The following is a 21744-nucleotide window of genomic DNA, read 5'->3' as shown; positions in this document are numbered from 1 at the left end:
GTGAACGTCACTTCTTTTTGCACAGGCTGGAAACTAACAGTGGGCAGGCAGTGCCTTTTCACTCCCCGGGCTGACGGGGCAATGCCACCTAGCTCTGCAGCACCGAGTGCCCTCCTGGGCAGGACGCTCTGAATCCGTGTGCTCATCTCCCCTCTGCAGTCAGGCGGCGATGCTGCAAAACTTGGCGAGTGATTTATTTTCCCCCTGAACAATGGAGAGGCACTAAGAGCCGATCAATGCCCACACCCTACTGCCGGGTTTCCCGGCTGGAACAGCCGGCAGGCAGGCAGGCCGGGAGCCCGCCCAGAGCCTGGCGCGGCCCAGCGCCGCCGCCTTCCGCCACCGCCCCGGGAGCGACAGCGAGAGGCTGGGCGGGATCTGCGCCGGCACACGGCGGCTGTCGCTGCGCCAGCCGCAACTCCGCTGAAAGGTAAAAGGCAAAAGCTGATGGGCTTCTTGGGGGAGAGGGGCCGGGAGGGCGCGAGGGCGGTGGGACCCCGGGGGCTCCTCTAGAGAGCGCTTCGGACATGTGTGTGGATACATGGATATATAGATCAAACCAAGCACTTTATGCTTCTCGTTTTGGCAACCTGCTGGGCTGCCCTTTTACCCTAACTCGCCATTTTTGGATGCAAAGTTTCCTTTCTGAAGGGGAGCCAGCCATTTGATGGTGTGGGATCCGACCCTCATTATGCCCCATCGGGCAGCGGCTGCACCGAGCTCATCCGGCGGTGGCACGGCCAGGCTTTCGGTGGGTTCCTTCTGCAGGACACCTTCCTTATTACTGTTTCCCATAATAATATGGGTCAAAGGGCATAACAAGAAAGGTTGATACTGTAGTAGATTTTATATGTGGCTGTTACTGCACACCTGTGAGTATGAGAACGAAGTTGTGGTTATTTGCTCAAGGGTATGACAGCTGAACAGGATTCTCCACATTGAGAACATGTTTGGGGTGTTAGATGGTGGGTAGGTGAATTTGCACTCTTGTGGAAATTCCCATTGACTTCGTAGGAGAGCTCCATGGGACAAAAAGTTTCTGCACATTACTCCTCTTGCAGAATTTGAGCTTGTATAATTACACCTCTCAAGAAACAGAAAATGGGGTGACAATTGCAGTAAGCAATTGCATGGGTGTCTGGATATGGTACGAGTTTGCGCATCCTGAGATTCAACACTATAGGCCATAAAATAGCTCTTGAAGAATATCTCTAGCAATTTATTGATGTGCTGTGCTTTCATGGTTCATTCTTACCTTTGTTACTTCTACATGAATTCCATCATGTATTTGGTATGTAGTTAAAGTACATATTGTTGTATGCAGGCATAAAGAGCAGAATTTATGTTGTATATGGAACCTTTTCAGATGTCTGAGCAATGACTCTTGTTTTGTCACAAGTTTTTCAGGCAGAAGGTGAGACAAAGTTTAGTTACGGCTGATTGCACTCCTGGGAGGGCTGTGGTAGGCTGCAAGTACATAATAAAACCAGTTCCTCTTGTTTGCTGCTATTAGCATTCCTGCAATTCCTCTCATCGAGCCCCCCTTCCCAAGTCACCCTGGAAGAAGTCCACCAACAGGCTGAAACCCTTCAGGGCAGAATAAAGAGGTCAAGCCTCTCTTCCCACACTTGCACAGCAGGGAAGCAGCCCATTCCCTGTTAGATGCCTTTTCCCTTTCCACCGGGGTAGCTGAAGGCACAGCCAGAATTCCTGTCCTTGCTGCAGTATGTTGTATTGATGTCCTTGCTGCGGATTTGTCTTGCCTTTGCTTTTTAACACTGATGAGCTGCTGATGTCTTACTCAGTCTCTGAGCTCAATGATGGCTCAACTTCTCATCAGGATTTGAGTAAGTCCAGCCAGGGTGGCTGAACACAGGAGTAAAGGTCCTCGTGGAGCAGGAATCAGGGTCATTGAAGGAAGGAACCTTATTTCAGACACCAGAGCTTCTCCCAAGGAGGTGTGACCCAGGTTTTGGGAGGTGTTTTGGCATCTAAGTGTGATTTTTGCCACTGAGGTGTTATAGACCTTCAGGATGCTGTCTAAAGGAGCATACTATTTTAGCCTCAAATCAAGGAGATTGCTAAGAGTTCTCCGAGTAGATGTGAGTCAGTCACTGATGTTTCTGTAACCGAATAAATTATTTTTAAAAATTGCCTTGACACAGATAATTTATTCCAATATCTTCAGACAAAAATATCTTCAGTAATGCTAGGTGGAACTTTAATAAGTGAAATGAAATGGAATTCCCTGTATGATTTTCTTCATTGTTGAAGCAGGAATTAAGAAAATAAATAGGCATGGGGAGATATAAATGATATTTTTTAAGTTCTTCTGGACTAAATAAATGTTTAATAGTAGTATGGCCAGGGGAAAATTCTAAACAGTATTTTTTGTACTCCCCTATGAACTCTAAATAATTTTTTAAAAAAAAAATATGCATGGGACCATGAAGTCATTGTGTGACTAAGCTTAGTGAGTATTGGGTTTTTTAGATTTTAAATTTAAGAGATTTTTTTCAGATAAATTGTTCAGAGTCAAACCAGTCCTTGGTGCAAAGGGTTTTTGCATCCTATAGCTGTGTTTGTGCTGTGGTGACTGAATTGGTTTAGTTTTGAAATTCAGATACAATGGAACAATCATTGTTTAAGAGGCATTGTGTTATTGAAACTATAACTGTCATTTTAAATTGATTTTTAATTAAAATTGTTTGTGGTTGGTGCTTGGTTTTGGTTGTTTCCGTTTTATGTTGTGTTGTTTGCGTGTTTGGGTTTTTTGTTTGTTTTGTTTTTGAGGGTTTTTTGGGTTTTTTTTTGGATGAGGTTGAAAATTTTAAGTGTAGGGTTAAGGACTGTCACCTTTCACACAGTATAAACCATGGTACAAGATCTTTCTGTGGCTGGGGAAGTAGGATGTGGCTCTCAGATGTGTAGATTTGGAATCCAGGTAGGCTGAGGTCAGGAATGGGTCGAGCAGCCGCTGCTCCCCAGCGTTGGTTGGATTAGCTCTTGCTGATCACCTCTTCCACAGCTGTGGTTTCAGAATTCCTGTCAGCCTCCACACCAGCATAACCCAGTGCCAGCAAATGATACATATTGAGAACTACGTGTGACCTGCCTGAGTGATACGCAAGGCTGAGTCACACACGTTCACCCCCCTTTGCTTTTGAAGAGAAAAAGAAATTACGTTTTTATCTGGCAGCTTTCCTGTACATCCCCTCTTAATGACTCAGTGGAGCTGCAGAAAAGCAAGCAGCTATTTTGTATCCAGGAATGAAGAGGTCTGGGTAGGATTTTGTAATAATAACAAACAAACAAAAAGGTGCCGCATAATTTTTCATGGAAAAACAGGCTATGTGGACAGTATCAAAATTTTATTGACAAAATAAATACATTTTAAAGATGTGGACATTTGGAAAATGTAAAATATTACTGGTTTTAGCCACCAAAATCCCCCCAAAAAACAATAAAACAAACTTTTAGAATATGTGGGTAAAATGACTGATGATGGGAAGCTTGTATCAGCAAGCTTCTGAAAATGGAAAGGAATCAAGGTGTGGAGTAGTTGTAAAAGTGATGCCAGAAGACCTGTATTTTAGCCACACTGCTGGACATTATTATAACAAGGCACAAAATCAGTTCTATGTATACCCTGTTCAGACATGACAGCTTAAAAACTGACATCTTGGTGCTTTTTCAAGGAGACAATTACTAAAAAAGCTTTCGTTGCATCAGATGAGCCTGACAGTTAGTATTACCAGTATAGTAAAGAGCAGCTTAGTTGAACTATCAAATTTTCCCTGACCCGAACTAAAATAAGCTCTTTTGTTATAAAATGCAAGGCATTTTAAAAAGAAATTAAATCTAATCATTGACTTGTAATATCTGCTTTAAGAAATAGGAACATTCTAGAAAAGAAAAGCTGGAGAAGAAATGATTGTTTATTCTCTGTTTCTGCTGGAAGACTTACTGTGTTCATACTTACAGAATCTTTCATTCTTTATTACTGAATTCACTTTATTTGATATTGATGCAATCCATATTCCTTGAGAGTTTTTCTCCTCCTCCAGCACACTGCCTTTCGGAGGCATAATCTTTGACCTATGATGACCATAATTTTCACAACATGTACAGACAGTGATTGCAAATGAGGTATCAGTAGCATGAGCTGACAAACATGTATGAAATAACAATCCTCTAATCGTGCAACTATGGGATGTGATGGATCAAACCATGCATTTGTAAGAAATTTTGAGTCCTGTGAGAGCTACCATTTACTGGGGTTGCAGGTGCCTCTGAGAACCAAGAACCAAGAACTTGGCATATTCAATGCCAAGCACTCAGCAGTGAATTCCAGCTGTTACTTGTTTTTTTTTGTGTAGGCTGGTGGCTTCACTCAGTTTTCTTTTATTCTCACATCAGTCTTTTATGTCAGGCTAATTTCCTAGCCTGAGAGTTTTTGAAGAGCAAAACACCTCTCTTTGTGTAAATATAAATGTTTTTGAGGAAAAGCAAATATATATAGGTACTCCTTTAGGCTATTTTTTCATGTTTTCAAACTATTCCAAAAGTAAGGATTATATTTCTGTTTTCACCATTCAGGGATCATGGCAGCTCTGTCATTCAAGTGAAGCAAGCCAGGATCAACTGTCTTGGGAGGGGTTGGTCTGTTCATACTATTTTGATTTGTCTCTTGGTAAACTTACAGGTAGTGTTCAAATAATCTAAGAGAAGAATTTTCTTGAATGACTTGAAAAGGCTCTAATTGGAAATCATTGGCTGAAGTGAAAATGGATTCCAGATCATCCATATTAGGTCTGAGACCACCTCTTTTCCTGTTCCTTTTGTTCAAGCCTTGTCACTATGTCTATATCCACTGTGTTGCTTGACTAGAGGTAAAAACAACCATCTCAGTAGAGATGAACAGTTCTCCTTCAGATCATTCTCTCCTGAGCAGAAGCTGAAGTAGGCATTGCATGGAAAAAACTCCCAAAACTCTTCTGAGCCTCTAATTAAAAATATGTCTTTGCACACATGCACAAGGACTTCAAGTTCCCACTGCTGAGTCAAACTCATCTGTTGCAGTCCTGAATATTTGTATGCTAGGCTTAGGAAGTGCATTGATATTCCTGTAACAAACTCTGTGGCTTTAGATTTGTAAATTAACTTTTAATAAAAACACCAAACATTGTCATTCTGTTGTAGGATAGCATATTGATAGCAGTGCAGATCATTACTGGCTGAATCCCAAAGCTGACTCTCAGTATTAGCTGTAAGGACTCCTGCACTCAATATGATGGCATAGCAGATAGTGATTGTAGGTTGCTATTTCTGAGGCGAAGCAGTGTGAGAGGATGTAACAGCTGGTGTGCTGATAGAAAAAAATGGTGAGACAGAACAATCTGAGGTTTCACTTTAAGCTAAATTAGTGGACACAGATTTTCTGCTTATTATCTCCAGCTGGGACTCATTCATCTTCTCTCATATCTCATCTCTTGTCTCTTACCTTTTTCAAATCCCATCATTCCTTTAGCCTTCTTGTAACCTTTCCTGAACTCCTGTCTTCCTCACATGCTGCTTTTGAGGTTGGAAAATTTCAACCCACAAATAAAGTTGTGAAGATCTAAAAATAGAATCACAGACTGGGAAATTCAGGTGATACCAACTAGGCTGTGATACCAGTCCTGTCCGTAGTAGACAAAATCCCCTGCACTCAACAATGACTGCCATAAGGGCTTTTCCTAAAATTTGTTCATTCAGAAGGGATCTTCTACACTTTTTTTACATTTATATTTTCTGGGAGTGTTTCTTTTAACTGTAAATTCTTAGCAAAGGCTGTAGCTGACCTTGTGTGCTATGTAGCACTTGTATTTCACTAGTTTTTTATAACTTTGAAATAAACCCTGTAGAAGACCTTGGGCTTCCTCTTCCATATGGGTCACACAACCATCACGGAACACTTGGCATGATGCTGCAGGATCATGGTGATAAAGCTGAATATCAGAGCTTCAAGAAGGACTTAATTGTTCTGTGACATAGGGTGACATTCCCTGACATAGTGACACACGGTGTCAGCACAGCCCAATGAAGATAACATGTAACAGTTTACATCATATTCCAGGTCTCTGCAGATAGACACTTAAAACAACCCGAAACAATTAAACTAAACCTTAAACTCCTTACAGAGTTCTCAGGCATTTGCAGTCCCTCAGTGGGAATTTTACTGGCATCCCAGGCTCACACTGATGAGCATGAAGACTTGGACTAGGTGCAAAAAGGGATGCACGGGAAAACGTTTAAAGGTTATTTACAAGGAAATAGGTATTTTTCCCCTGTTTTTCCTGATGTTGATTTCTCACACACTTGTGTCTACTAAATTTTTTCCAGAGATGCCCACCAGCTAAAAAGCTGTAGAGCCACCTCTGTATGGACATTAAAGAAAACCTATTACATATAATTTGTTAGACCACTGTATGTAAGGTCTATAAATGCATGATAATGTGCATGTTGAGAATCTGGTGTATTGCATGCTCCATCCTGAAACACTTCAGGGTATCTTTTATCACATAGCTAAGAAGAGCTAGAGAAAATGCAGAATATAACTCTAATGAGTCTGTTCTTAATTTTAAGAAGGCATTGAATTATTATGAAAGAATGTATTACCTGCCGTACAAGAAATTGGCAAGACTAAAGTGTTCTTGTACACAGAATCTATAAATCTGTCTTTACTATTATTACTCAGTATTTAAATCTGTCACGTGAGGCGGAAGAAAAGCACAAAAATTACTTTGTTTGCTAAATACATAATCTGTCATGTGTTTACGCATACTAAGTATATGGAATAATTGAAGCAATTAGAAAAGTCAAGAGTTTAATGAGATTCTTTATCTCAATCTTACTGTCTGTTTTGGTCAGTGTTACTCATGAAAGTGTGTAATGTCATGTGAGCTTCCACTTTTGGAAGCTGTCCCAAACTCTGGAAGCCACTTGCTTGTGAAATCCCACCTGCAGACCTACCTCCAGCCCTGGGATCCCAGCACAGGAAGGACACGGAGCTGCTGGAGTGAGTCCAGAGGAGGCAGCAAGTTGATCCAAGGGGTGGAGCACATCTCCCATGAGGAAAGGCTGAGGGAATTACATTTGTTCAGCCTGGGGAAGAGAAGTTTTGGGGTGACCTAATTGTGGCCTTCCAATGCCTGACGGAGCCAACAAGAAAGATGGAGAGAGACTATTTAGAAGGGCCTGGAGTGACAGGACAAGGGGAGAATGTGTTGAACCTGACAGAGTAGGTTTAGATTGGATGTTAAGAAGAAGATCTTTCCTGTGAGGGTGGTGAAGCCCTGGCACAGTGTCGCTGTAGAGGCAGATGCAACATTTACATGTAGATGACACGTTTTAGTTTATGGAGGAAAAAGAGTTGATTATACTTTATTATTACAGAGGGTTTTTTTATATTGTTTTATAGGATGTGTGCAATATGTCTATTGGCTTTTAACTTACTACATATTAAACTCATTGGCTACTTATAGTTAGAAAACTATTTTATAACAACAACTTTTTTTGGATAGGTGTAGATTTCTTTTTGCCTCATTTTTGTTTTTTGCTCATGTTGACTCCAAGATTCTCACAGGTATGAACAGATTGTGTTTGTTCAGTTTTTGTGAACTGAAGCAGGCTAGCTGTCAGTTCCCACAGCACAGGGTGCCCAGAGAAGCTGTGGCTGCACCACCCCTGCAAGTGTTCAAGTGTTCAAGTGTTGGACTGGGCTTGGAGCAACCTAGTCTAGTGGAAGGTGTCCCTGCCCATGGCAGGGGGTGGAATGAGATGAGCTTTAATCTCCCTTCCAACCCAAATCATTGTGGGATTCTGTGACTCTATGAAATGTAAAATTGTTTTTGAATTTTTCTTCAGTTGTAAGTTCAAAACATCTATAAAAATCTTGTGGGGGATGTGATTTGAAAAACCAAGATCCTGAGCATGGGATGTGTTGATATGAATAGAGGGGGAAACTGAAGTGGACTGCATTTTGAGAGGATTTGGGTTCAGGGTTAAAGTTGAGGCAGCTATTGTTGCTGCTGGATTATATGGTGGGTCTTGAGGACAGGAACTTGTTTGCCCCTCCCGAGCCCCTTCACACCAGCAGAGCAATCACTGTTGTCTGAAACGCTCACTGACTGCTTTGGCAGCTCCATGGACCCTGTGCATTGAACTCTTGAAGTAAAACACTTCCATGCCCTACAGCATTACATTTCCTGCACATTAAGTTGTCGTGAAGTAACAAATTAGCCAGGTTGCAAATATTTAATCTTAATACTTTTGAGTTAATGGAGAAATAATTGATTTGGGCAAACCACTTGCTAGCTGGGTCTTCCATGCACTGGTTAAGAAACAGTACAGTGCAAATGAAGAAATGGTGGGATGACAGGTGTTATTGTCATTTAACTTGATTTTAAATTGAGATTTATAGCTAAATATGGGCTATATGATCACCATATAAAATGGCTTTTGGAACTCCAGTACTTTACAGAACTGTTTTGTTTTGGGCAGCTCAGAGGTGGAAGGGTTGATGGTAAGCCTGGGTATTTTGGCAAAAACTTGAGATCTTGACCTGTGTTGCATAAACATAAGAGGAATATGAATTTATTTTGAAAACCCAAATTTATTCCAGCCAGAGGAATCCCCAGTGAATAATTATGCAATTAAAAGAACCCTTTTTATCACAATACACCAACCTTTTGTCCAGCAACTTGTCAGAGGAATTTAATTAAAAACCACAGTCTTAAAAATATACTTGTCTGCAGCTGAATGTATGTAATCCCTTGGGATTGAAGCTAGTTAAACATGAGTTCAGCCCAACATAATTCTGCCACATTAGTGCATATTACAGTGTATTAATTTGGAGAGCAAGTTCCATAGATGACTGATCATTAGTGTTTATTATGATTACATTATAGTAATTTTTGTTTAGTCATTAACCAGTTATGCTAAATCCAAAAAATGGTGTGTTGTGTTGTATTGTATTGCATTGCAGCCATTTATGCATGTTCAGATAATTTTGTCCTAATGATACAGCAAGCTTACAAGGTTTTCTGTCAATTGGTTATACTTTTTTATTTACCCCATGTGCTTGTACTGTGCCAGATGAACAAGTGGATGTTATAAGAAAATACCTGCACTGTTTCAGACAACAAAAAAAGTATTTCCATTGCTAGTAATGGGTAGAAATAGTCCCTTTGCTTAGTGCTTTCGGAACTGAGGATGGCTGATACATGCAGGTATTTATATGCAGTAGAAAAACACTTTTATTTCACTCTAACATGCTTAATTCTTTCCCATATACAGATTTTTGGCTCCTTCCAGCAGAACAGGTATGGCAGGGGGTAGGGAAAAGAGATTCTGCTTACATATTTTGGGATCAGTGAAATGACAGTGTATTACCAGTTTTCCAGCAGAGGAAAACTATTGAGGGGGAGTCGAGGTTTAAGGTTCCCTTACCTGCTCCAGTCTTGCAACAGTGACCACGAGCATTATAAAGGCAGGCAAGGCGCAATATACTTTGAGGTTGGATATACTGTGTGACTGTAGAAAAATGTTTCATTAGGTGAGTGTCATCATGGCAACCTGCAGACTGACAGACGGTAGAGGTAGATGGGATATGAGGAGGAAATTAGGTTACGTATCAGTGAGAAATTCTTCCCTGTGAGGGTGGTGAGGCTCTCACACGGAGAAGCTGTGGCTGCCCCATCCCTGGAAGTGTCCAAGGCCAGGTTGGATGGGGCTCTGAGCACCCTGGGATAGTGGAAGGTGTCCCTGGCCATGGCAGGTGGTGAGATGAGATAATCTCTAAGGTCCCTTACAACCCACGCAGTCTGTGATTCTGTGATCCAGGAATAAACACTGAAAAGACCCAGCTGTATGAACTTGGGTCAGACAATATATACCATCACTGAGTAAACACTGCTCATCTGTTTTCCAAGTTGAAATGGAATGGATGAGCCCAGTAGAAAATTGGTTTCAGAGAAATCAGCACTGTTTGATCAGTGTAGAACTTGGTAGGATGGAGCACAGACACTCTTGACAAGGAGACAGTCTTTGCTGCTTTCTGATTTTCAAGGCTATGTCTTAATCCATTGTGGAATTAACCTTTGTGTGTGCTCCTTCTCTGATCATTCTATGAAAGGAGGCTCAAAATCCCCTAAATTAATGTGATACAGAAAGAATAAAGTATTTGGATTCTTTTTAAGGACATATGAATTTAGTTTTTCCTTTTTTCTCTTTCATTTTGACATAATATTTTTTCATGTTAGCCTTAAGACCAGGTAAATTACTATATTATCTCTGGGACAGAGTAGTGATACAACGTAGCACAGTGTTATTTTGTATGGAGAACTGGCAGTTTTAACAGTTATGACTTTTTTTGCTTGTCCTGGTTTGAAAGACAGGTATCTGCCAGGGAAGGCAGAAACCTCAGTTGGAAAAGAGAATATGACCACCATCCCCCTTCACTCCAAATTATTATAACTTTGAAATCAAGGGCTTTCAGGCAAAAGATGTGGGAAAAGGAATAACAGTTCTTTGCTAGTATTTAAAACAAGGCAATACTACAGAAACAACGGTTTAAACTGACAAAGTCAGAATACAGCCTGACACCCTGTTAGGTGTCGGTAGCAGTCCAGTTAGATGGTGGCTGCAGTCCCGTTGGAGTGATGGATGTGGTCTGATTGAAGTGGTGATCCTGCAGAAAGGTCTGGTCAGTCTCTGGAGGTCCAGTGGTGACTCTCGAACTCTTCTCCCAGAATCCAGTGCAAGTCATCCCCCAGTGTTCCAGAGTCTCAGTTTATATGCAGCTGGGAATGTTCAGTTTCTCCCCTCTGAGCAGGGCATCTCACAATGGGATGATGTAATCTTATGGGTCACTCCTGGAGATCTTGATGGCTCATTAGTGGAGATAGCCTCAAATGGTGTTATCAGGGCTGAGTTGTGCTGAAAATAAAGAGCACTGCCCACCTGTTCTTAACAGCTTCTGAAGATGAATACATACTTTTGGCTGCACCTTCTGTGTAACCTAAGACATTACTGATTTCATTAATTCTGAAAGAACAGAGGTGTCAATGTAACATGTCAGAACCCAAACAGTGTTAAATTTTATGCACATGGTAAATGCTAAACAGCTGCAGGAATATTTCCAATATTTTGCTTTAAATATTAGCATGACATTTTTGTGTGCTCAGTGATACAGTCATCAATTTGTATGGTTCCAGTGAAGAGCAGCAATTATGCTTTTAAATTTGATTGAAATAGCCATCATAGTAGTATAAACTCTGTAAACTTGTATTGAACTTTTCATAATTCTTTAATTGTAAATATTAATTTACCAACCTGTGTGCCATCAGCATTGAAATTCTTCGGGTTTTTTTTCAAATTGTCAAATTATTTCAGCAGAGAGAGGCCCAAAGAACCAGAGCCCTGTGTGCTCTGGCTTTCAGTCTCAGTGTCTATTTGCTGATTTTCACCAATATATTGCCCACAAAGAATGGCAGGTCAGTAAAGAATATGAAAATAAACTATGCCAAATAGCTGAAACCAGCTGATTATGAGAAATATGGACTTGGGGTTTGGTAGACATTTTGTAGGAGATACACTGAGGAATAATACTATTTAGGGCAGACAACCTAAGGGAAGAAAAGGAGAATGTTTTGAAAACATTTTTCATGAGTACATTATTCACTCAGCTCATGTATTGCTGTGTTCACAGATTCCATAGCAAATTTCCTGCAGTATTACAAATATCACAATAATCTTCTGAAAACCCTTTACCTGCTTTTGTATCTGATACACCTTAGCAGATACTGGCTTTGCACAGAATTCTCATCCTATCAAAATGTAAATTGCAGACTGATGTTACACGGTGAGCTGTGTCATGCCATTTAAAAGTAACAAAGAATATCAGTGGAAGGTAAGAACATGGGGGAAAAAATGAAGAGAAACCACACTATCTACATTTGAAGAAAAACATACCTGACAGCTGAGTGAGCAAAAATAGGCATCAAAGATGCCTGTGCCTTGACAAATATTGGAGGAATCCTTCATTTCCACTGAAGTAATACTCCTTTAGGGATGTCAGTAAGTAATAACCTTGCCACTGGAGAAACATAGTCTGTGATATTTTGTAAAATACTTCCAAATTCCTATTATTAATAAAAGGCTTGTAGTTTGGCTCTTTTCAGGGTTTTTTTTTTTTTTAATTACCTTTCTAGTGTGGTGAGGTCCCCACCTCACTGATGGCACTAAATCTGACGCTTTACTGGAAACAGTGATATGTTGCATGGAATACTATTGAGGAGGTTATGTTATCTCCCAGGAGCAGAGAATGCTCTGGTCAACGGGAAATCAGTTTCCAAGGGTACTACACTAAGTTGGTCTCCTAACTGGAAACGTTCTAATTGTTGCCCCAAGGGAACAGTAAGCTGAAAACCAGGCAGATGCCTTCCTCCCCACTTCCCTTATTCTTTGATTCCATCTAAATAATTTCTAGCTTCCCAGTAACTCTGTGTGTTAAACATTTGTAAATGTTTTAACGCTATCATAGTTGCTCTCACTATTACAGTAATTTTGCTGTTCAAAAGCCAGATGTTTTTCAGCAGGTTTTGGGGGAGATTTAAATCTGCCCTCTCTAGACTGAGCCACTACTTCTATTTATACCATTAGCAATTAGTATGAAGGAGAAATTGTATTTTGTCCCATGCTGTGTATTGAAGGATTGTATTTATTTTTTTCCTTCATGCAGGAGCTGAAGGAGATGGCTTCTTTCCCCTCTTCTATAAATTCATTGAGACCTTCATTACTCACATCGTCTGAAAAGCATGCTTGTGTCAAAGATACAGCCTAATTTTTATGGCTTACTATTTAATTTATGGTTTATGGTTTAAATTCAATGGACTGGAAAGGCCTGGTGTAAATAGGTACTTCAGAAGGAAGGTGAAGCCCCATTTCTTTCTAAGAGCTTTTGCAAATATTTGATTGGGATGAAGTCCATGAAGCTCACATTGAACTTTGTCTTTGTTCTGAAAGTATGAATTTGCAGGTGCTTGAAAACTTCTCCAAGTCCTTACATTCCTACAAAATGTAAATATTTTATTTAGGAAAAAATGTTGTGAGAAAATGTTCAGATAACATAGAAAAAGTCAGCTTTCCTTATTTGATCCGTATTCCCTTACTTTGCAGCTTGGCTTCGTAAACACTTCTAGATTTTGTTCATTCAAAGTAGATATTTAAGTACCATTTATTCCTGACCATCACAGGTGCAGATAAACACATAATATGTCAAGTACTTATGAGCAAACCATTTCACTTACTAAATCATCTACAAAACCTTCTACAGATTAGTTGCTAAAAAAAATACATTATCACACCAGTTGCTAACTATTAGTTTTAGAAATGTCTAAATATCAATATCTATCAATAAAAAAAATTAAGTACTCATTAGAATATCAATCTCAATGCATTTTTAATAATAATACAAATCTGGCCCAGAATTGCTTTTTTTTGGTAAGAATATCATTGCGCAGTGAGAAGCAGAATAATTTTCTTTTTTTAACTTAATGGGACTGTCCCTGACTGTATGGACTTTTAAACTGAGTTTCCTGCAGGTGGAGCTAATTATTTTCAATGAAGAACAAGTAAGATTGTTACAAAATAATTGGTGAGTATATGAAAATTTTTGAAGTGGTAGAACCTGCAGCAAGTAGGCGAACTGTCTGGACTTTTTTTGGTCCAAAATAATTTCCTAATTCCAGTGATTTGAAGGAGCAATACAAAATCTAATATCTTGGCAGAGGAGAACATGCTTGTGTATGCCTTTTTTCAACCACCAGGCCATGAATTTGCCCTTTGTTTTTTTTATTTAACATGTTACACCAAACTGGTATAAACCAAGGGGGTAAGTTAAATTCAGAGGAGTGTCCTAGAATCTCAATTTCTTTCTCACCTCCACACTTGAGTCTGGGCTTTTAATGTAAGGAAGTACTCATTTGGAAGTACTCATTTTACTTTTTTGAGCAGCTCCTTGTGGAAACAGATCCATTAAATCTCGGGGTTTTTTTGTTCTGATGATAATTTTGAGTGTGTTCCTTAGTATTCTGTTTGCAAAACACAGAGCTCTGACAAAAAGCAGTAATTACACACAGAAGCTGCTAGTTTTTTTAGGTTTTTTATATTTTAATTCTCTCTTGAAATTTTCATGAAGCACTTTCATGTGAAATGTGAGGTATAGAATGTTTCCTGTAATAAAACTTAGAATTGCTATAGAAAAGTGACCTGGTGTGAGGGTACGGAGTGTATGTATCATCATCTACATCAAGAAAAAATTAAGTTTTAAGTTGTTTTCAAGAGTGAATTAGTGGGAAATTCTGATATTTGTCATTAAAAATGTGTAATACATAAGTACTTTGAGGAACAAATCCCCATAAATAAAAGAGGTCAGTTCAAACTATTGTTAATTAATAGTGTTTCTTTTTTTTGGATTGCAGTTTTAAAATAGTTTTGTAACACTCTGTTGTAAGAAAATGGTGTTATAGATTGTACTCACAGAACCAATATGGAGTCAAGCCAATTAAGAATTTGTAATTTATTAGGCAAGCGATAGCAAGCAAACAGCGCTGGGCGGCCGGGCTCTGCCAATGGCGCCCGGCTACCCCCCCCTCGCCCCCACAGTCTTTTGTAGGCCTTATCTTCCGGGTTACGTGTACTCTGCGCTTTGTGCCTCTCTGTTGCTGAGGGCTGCTTCTGTTCTGCTGAGACAGTACATCTTGTGGAATGCCAAGGTTACAGAATACTCTCTATTCCCCCCCTGCCAGCGAATATTTTCCCACCCAAAACAATTTTCCCTTTGTTTAAGCAGCGTTAGCAAGATTTGATTAACAAACAGTATCTCTTCTATTACAAATGGTAACCAAATGTCAACAAGGTTTTTCCTTTACAACAACTGGGCAGTAGGATTTCTGGGGTGGGCTTTTTGTTTTCTTTTGATATTTGTGTACTGAATAAAATGTGCCACATTGTGATGATAGCTTCCTTCATTTATTTTTTTAGGGTTGACCCAAGGATCGTTTCATCCTGCAAGAATCTGTTTGCAAGGTTTACATAGACTTGTCTCTAAGGGGAAACATGTCTGAGGTTGACTATGAGAAATTAGCTGAAATTGGTAAATATTTTTTATAATACTTCAAATTGCATCTGTGTAGAGTTACAAGTGATTTAATAGAGTATCTTCAGTAAATGAGAGGCTTTGATCCCATTCTGTAATACTTCTTGGAGCAATCCAGTATTAGTTACAGCCTCTGTAACTGATGTGTACCCTATTTAAAGCCATTAGGGTTGAAGGTTAGTTTAATACATGCAGCTGTTGTGACTTATTGCTAGGTGTTCCTACTGCAGTTCTAGGCTGTTGGAATATCACCCATCATCACATGTTGTGACACACACGGGAGCCATTCCAAGCAGACAAGTATGGAATGAGCACAGAGCATTGCATGTTACTTCCGAAGATGCTAAATGAGTGGAGCAATGTGACAAAGGCATTAGGGGCTCATTATTGGGAAAGATCAGCATTACTTTTTTTTCCCCTTGAATTTTTGAAGATGCCAGGCTGAAGCCCAGAGCAAGGGTCTTTCAGAGCTTGCCCAGCCTGCCTCCATTTCAGCCTCCCTTTCCCTGTCCCTTCCCTTTGCTCTGATTTCACCACTTTGTGAGTTCCAGGAGCAGCTAGCTGGTCTTTGTACATCTAAGGACGGATACAAAATCTATGGAAAGCAATTTTCCTCTTCAAACTTGCCAAGCTCTGGCTCGGGCTCCTCACATTGTCCCCTAGGCTGGGTTAAACAGCACTGAGGGTGTGAGTAGTAACAGAGGATCCTCTGCTACAGCCTGTGGAGCAATGAATTCCTCTGTCAATTGCCGGAGAAAAAATAGAGCTATGGTCTCCCTCAATTTGAAGCATTCAATCTTCATTCTTATTTATGTTTATTATGAAAAATCTTTTGAGCTCTAGTCTCCTTGTTCAAACAGGAAAAAAAAAGAAAAATAATGTATGAAGAACTATCTCACTAGGTTAGGGCTGTCTAGCTTTTCAGCAGGTATGGTTAATATTGGGATTTCTGTAGACCCTGTGAATAAGTGCAGTACAAAGAGGTGTGCATATTTGCTTTGCTTCTCTGGGTCTTTGGAACATCTCAAAGTCTGATTGGTTGTTTCTTTTGTATTTGAACATAGACTCTATGTTTAATAACACAGCTCCCACTTCACATCCCCATGGATGAGCATCTACTATTTCTTTTTTCTCTTTCCCCTTTGAAACTTTCGTGCTTTAGGTGGTTACGGTGCCCAGACATGAAGGGGAAAAAAACCCAACAAAACCCCTAATAAACAAAATAATGCTTTCCTTGTTCTGAGCTTTAACGTGACTTAGATATTTTTAAAAAGAAAAAAATGTGGAATTTGTCTACTGCGTTATGTTTGTATTATTACTCTTCCCAGCTCTTGGGAAAAAACCCTTCAGTAAAGTGAAAGAATACTTTCTCAATTAAGGTTAGTGTAGCTTTTTATATATTATAAGCTTTTAAAAGGTAGAAAATACACATTTTGGAGATAATAGGAGTTTAAACTTTTTTGTGTGTCTGAAGAAGACTAATGGTGTATTTCTAAAGGCAGATTTTTTTCCTATAGGACTGCTGATGTATTTTCTGAGAAGGTTTTTATATGAATTCAGACACAAAGAAATGTAAAAGTAGTACACGTTGCTGACTCCTTTGTGTTTTGGAGAAGCCCAGTCACTAGTGGCATTTCTCATCCTTGTGAAATGCTTTCTTGGTACAAATCATGTTAAAAATGAGACAATAAAGCTTTCATGTAGCTATTTGCAGGATAGAAAGATACTGTCAAACTGAGAATGGAAAGCATTCCAAAATATTTAATATGAGTTTTTCCTCTTACACTTACTAGCTGCTGGCACAAAAATCTGGCTGAAACAATTTTTTAATATATTTTCTCTGCCGTACTGTGCCTTGTGTGTTGGTGAAGGAACATGAAATATGCAGATGATGAGAAGACAAAATGTTCTAGTACTTTTTAATATGACACTAGTAATGTTACACATCATAGAATAATGGAATACCAGATTGGAAGGGGACCTTAAGGATAATGTGGTCCACCCTTTCTTAGCAAAGGCACAATTACGACAAAATGGCCCAGCACCATGCCCGGCTGAATCTTCCAAGTATCCAAATTGACAGATAAAAATGTTAATTCTACCTTATTAAAACCTGCTGGATAAAAAGAGGTGGATGATGTACAGCAGGTGGTGCACCATAAAACATTAGTTTTTCTCTTTATCTGTGTCTTCTCTTAAGCCACCAAGAAATTTGTGTGTTATTATTAGTTATCCCAGATTCTGTTCATTTGGATATGTACTTAGTGAGCTTTTTTTGAACTTTACAGCAGTTTGGAAAAAAAATGGGTGTGAAAAAAAAGCCAAACAAACCCAAAAAGTCTTGGAACAAGATTGATTAACACAGTGTTGGTCTTTCCAGTATTGAGTACATTTTAATTCTAGTATCTAGTCCAGAATCTACTGAAGCTGGGAGAATGCTGCCCATTTTACTGGGATTTTACTGGGGTTTTGAGCAGAAATTTACACCCTTGGTTGGCCTGTAGCTGGAGTATGTGCTGGATGGATATTTGACTGCCTTGCCTATTCCAGGTTCTGAAGGTTGAAGGATTTCAAGGGGACAGTGGATTTTGGGAGAGGTGAGATGGAGATTTGTTTGCAGTTTGCTACCCTTATGCAAGCTGTGAATCTGCTTTGGAGTGTTTGCATGAGCTGTTAATGTAGAATAGCTGTCAATCCATATCAGCATGCTGAAGCTTTGGCTTCTCTGTTTGGGCAACTTTGAAATAAAATGCAGGAAGTTGTAGATGGATCCAGGCAGATTAAGGGAGTGTAAAAGTGATGAGAGAGCAATAGCAGTCATGAATAGCAAGGTCCCAGCATGCCAGCTGTCCAGTCATAGAGGTTTTGTGAGCATCATAGGTGATACTAATCTTAAGGAGTGTGTGAAGGTAGATCTGGGGTATTGAAGGGTTTCTTTTCCCACACAAGCAAAAGCATAAAGAAGAAGTAACTGATTGGTAACTGCAACGAATAGTGATAAAGGGTTGTGGTGTCATCAAACTGAGCTAAAATTCGACCCCTCAATAATGTATTAGGGGCAGAAGTTTTTCTCTGTTCATGAGCACTTCTGTGTTCTCACTTGCTCCTTTAGAACTGCAGAAAGATGAAGTAGATGATACCCACTCAGAACAGGAAGAAACATTTCTGCCTTCACCACTTGATGCTGAGCTAAATATCAATCACCCCTACTTTGATGTTGCGAGACATGGCATCATCCAGCTGGCAGGTATGTTTGGAAACTCCTATGGCTTTACCTTGCTACACACATTATCACCTTTTTCTTACTGTACTCAAGGTGATATGTAGGAATCATATTGATACTTTCAGCCTTCCTCCTGAAAACAGCTGAATAGTAATATGTGAACTTAGCGCACTCATCTGTAGATGCATTATGAGCCAAATATTTGAAATTAATCTTGCTTTAAAATATAACTATTGCAATATCTTATGATCTAAGGGCTAACTGTGACTGTAACATATCATACTTCATTTGTGATAAGCTGTTTTGTTTGCTAAATCACCTGAAGTGTTGTGCAGCCGCACATAATCATTTTTCTTGTCTGCTCTAAAAAGGGTGTGCAACCAAAGAGATATGGGTTAAGTATATAAAAACTAACAAAAGGCAGAAAGGAGACAGTTCACGTAAATTTTTACTGCATTTATCACCTTTATTTCAGTTGTGACTTGGAGAGAAGTTATGGACACATAACATATTTCAGTATTGGATCCTTTCATGTTTACAGTTACTTATTTTTAAAATATTCTGGCAACATATAAGGCATACTGCCATATTTATGATATAAAAGCACCTCTTTAGAGTGTGCATCACGGATATATTTTTTTCCTTTTGGCTTATTTTTGTTATAAATGTGCTTGATAAAATAACATTAATAATCATGATCCTAAAGAAGTGAATGCAATAAGAAACGAATAGTGATATTTAATCTTCATCCTAATGAAGTCGAGGATTGTGTTATAATGTGTACACTTTTTGTATTTTATACTTCATGCATATAAGCCTAGGTTATGATTTTTCAGAAGGATGAACTCAGGTTATACATAGATACCTTCCTGAATTTGAGCCATAAACAGCATGACTCAGGTAAACATCGACGTTAGCAAAACCAGTCCTCTAGGGCAGTGAAATCTATGGTAATTTGACATCTAACTGAGAATGGGAAGAGGATTTTACCCAAAATAACTTCTCTTCTTGAAGCTAGTTATATATAGGGTAATCATTACCTTTTACCTTCTTTGAAGCTAAGCCCCTAACATAACATCCAAAACCATAGTCAGGGGAATAACAGATTTACATTCTTGTGATTCAATATCTTGCTAACTCACGAAGATGTTTCTCTGTCAAATACCTGTTTTCGGATGGGGGAAATACCAAGATATTTAAGTTATTAATGATACCAGTGAATTCAAACTGAGAAAGTACAAGATAGGTATGTTAACACACCCTGGATGCACCAAAGTCAATGTAACTCTCCGCCTGAGAACCTCTTCCATCTGCTGTATTAGGCAGTACTGCATGATAGCTTTTCAAAAGAAATCTTCAAGTCTTTTTTTTCTCCTGCTAATATACTCAGCATCAAATTGTAATGGGCTGTGTATTTACTGCTGCAACTTCAATAATGCACTGTTATTTAGGAAATGTTTGTTGTTGCTCCTCGTTCTTCATTTGCACAAAGCTGCCCTGGAAATCATAAGTACGTGGTGTTTGTCTGGTTTAGCTGGTGTTAATTCTAAAAGGTCCTCGTGGGAATCATTGCTACTATTGCGGGCCTGGGCAGAGCTGCCTGGTGATGAGCTGAACCCCCTGAGTTTCTGCTTAGACAAAGCTCCTTTTCTCCATCCCTCCAGACTGGGGGAAAAGGGGACAAGTTGGCAATCTTCCAACCCTGGCTGAAAAAGGAGGCATTCCCTGCCCTTTCATGAGCAGCCCTGCCTGGCTTCATCCTAGGTATATGCCTTATTCCTGTATTAGAGAATGGGAATGTGCTCCAGTATAGTGGGGTGAAAGTGTTTTTTGAAGAGACCTACCTGTAGCTTCTGTAGTTTTCTCTTGGACTTGCTTTATATCAGTGTTTGCTTGGAATAAAGTCCAAGCCTCTGGTGTACTCCTGGTTTAAATTCACTGGTACAAATTTTGCCTGAAATGTTGCATTACCTCTGATGGTTTTGTCCTTAGCACTGCAAATCTTTTGTAGATGAGGAATATTCTGTGGACACGTTTAAGCCCAAAAAAGAGTGACCTTACCTGCCATTTCACCCAGAAATACTTGATGGGACTTTCAGGTCTGCTGGGCAATGTAAATGCGAGGCACAAGCCAGTGCTGTGCTTCAGACTCTTGTGCCTGCAGCCTCCAAAGTAGCTCCAAGGCAGGATGCAGGAGGTGTGCAAATGAGTGCAGAACATGGGAAGGGTGAGATCATACCCAAGGATGTGCTTCACCTCCACAGAACAAGACTTCCCTATCCCAGTGTTAACTGGCATGGAGTCAGGTCTGAATGTTTTCTGGATTTACATTCAAGCAGGGAAAAGATGGGCTCTTCAGAATTCCTTCGCTTCGTGGAAGAGGCCAGTCTCTTTGGAAAGAAACAGTTTTTAAATGATTTGTACCTAGTTTGTAATGGTTTTCATATATTTAAGATAAAGTATGAGTTCAGTGTTTGAAATAATTGCTGTATTAAAGCAATTCAGAAAGCTGTTCGTTCATTTTTATTCTGATTGAAAGAAAATTAGATGTATTGCTTGAAATGGCTGAGGAAAAATGAAGATTTTACGTGACAATATTTGCAATAATTTGTCCATCTGTTACAGTCATCTAGTTTCCAACAGTTATTTAAAAAAAGACCAAACCCTCACTAGAATTCTTTCTTGCTTTTCATAAATTAAAATCACTTATACCTAATTTCCATAAAAATAGTTTTAACTATATGAAAAGGAGATTTTTTGAGTTGTATTCATACAGTGTGAAAATATAATACAGAAAAAATGGAGAACATTTTTAAAAGATGTAAACCTTGTTAATTGTTTACTAATTACAGACTGAGTTCTGTCACAAATCCCAGTGGGCTGCTGGCTATTCTAAGCATATGTAAATGGAACAGTGCTGTTGTGCTGGTTCTTTTTATTTGTTTTGAGGGAGAAGTTTCAATCTACTTGCCTGAAAGCAAACTCAGGATTATTTTTCTTTGTGGCAAAAAGGAGGGGACATATAACATACCAGATGAATCAAACTTCCTTATTTTCTGTGGTGGGCTTCTATAATATGGTTGCTGACCAATTTTTGTGGTACCTTATTTTGAATATATGCTTATTTCATAGGACTCTGTTTCTGATTACTGTGCTTTTATAAACTGCTAGTGACATCCTTTTATGTATTAAACAAACATATAAATGGAATCCAAGTCCACCATTGTTTTAATTCTTTATTTTCCATCTTAGTATTTTCTTGCTTTTTTATTTATATTTAAAGATTTCAGCTATCCAGGTCTTTTTAGAGACTGTCCAT

The 21744-nt window shown here is 39.2% G+C and overlaps 1 protein-coding gene across 3 annotated transcripts in view; it reads left to right on the top strand.

The window, feature by feature from the left end:
- The first annotated feature begins 338 nt into the window (after positions 1–338).
- Positions 339–21744, top strand: part of ARHGAP8 (Rho GTPase activating protein 8) — a 77997-nt gene continuing 56591 nt past the window's right edge. For 2 of the 3 annotated variants that reach the window (XM_085049775.1, XM_085049774.1), the window contains exons 1-3: positions 339–430; positions 15088–15199; positions 18315–18449. In XM_085049775.1, the coding sequence (XP_084905901.1) occupies positions 15163–15199; positions 18315–18449 (172 nt within the window). In that variant the 5' untranslated portion in view covers positions 339–430; positions 15088–15162. Of the gene's footprint in view, positions 431–15087; positions 15200–18314; positions 18454–21374; positions 21448–21744 lie in introns of those variants that run through there. The other variant, XM_085049777.1, reaches the window with a different exon arrangement.

The sequence above is a fragment of the Lichenostomus cassidix genome, chromosome 1Ab, assembly GCF_008360975.1.
Source record: "Lichenostomus cassidix isolate B80296 chromosome 1Ab, HeHo_3.0, whole genome shotgun sequence".
Classification (NCBI taxonomy): Eukaryota; Metazoa; Chordata; class Aves; order Passeriformes; family Meliphagidae; genus Lichenostomus; species Lichenostomus cassidix.
This window is presented reverse-complemented; position numbering and strand designations above follow the sequence as displayed.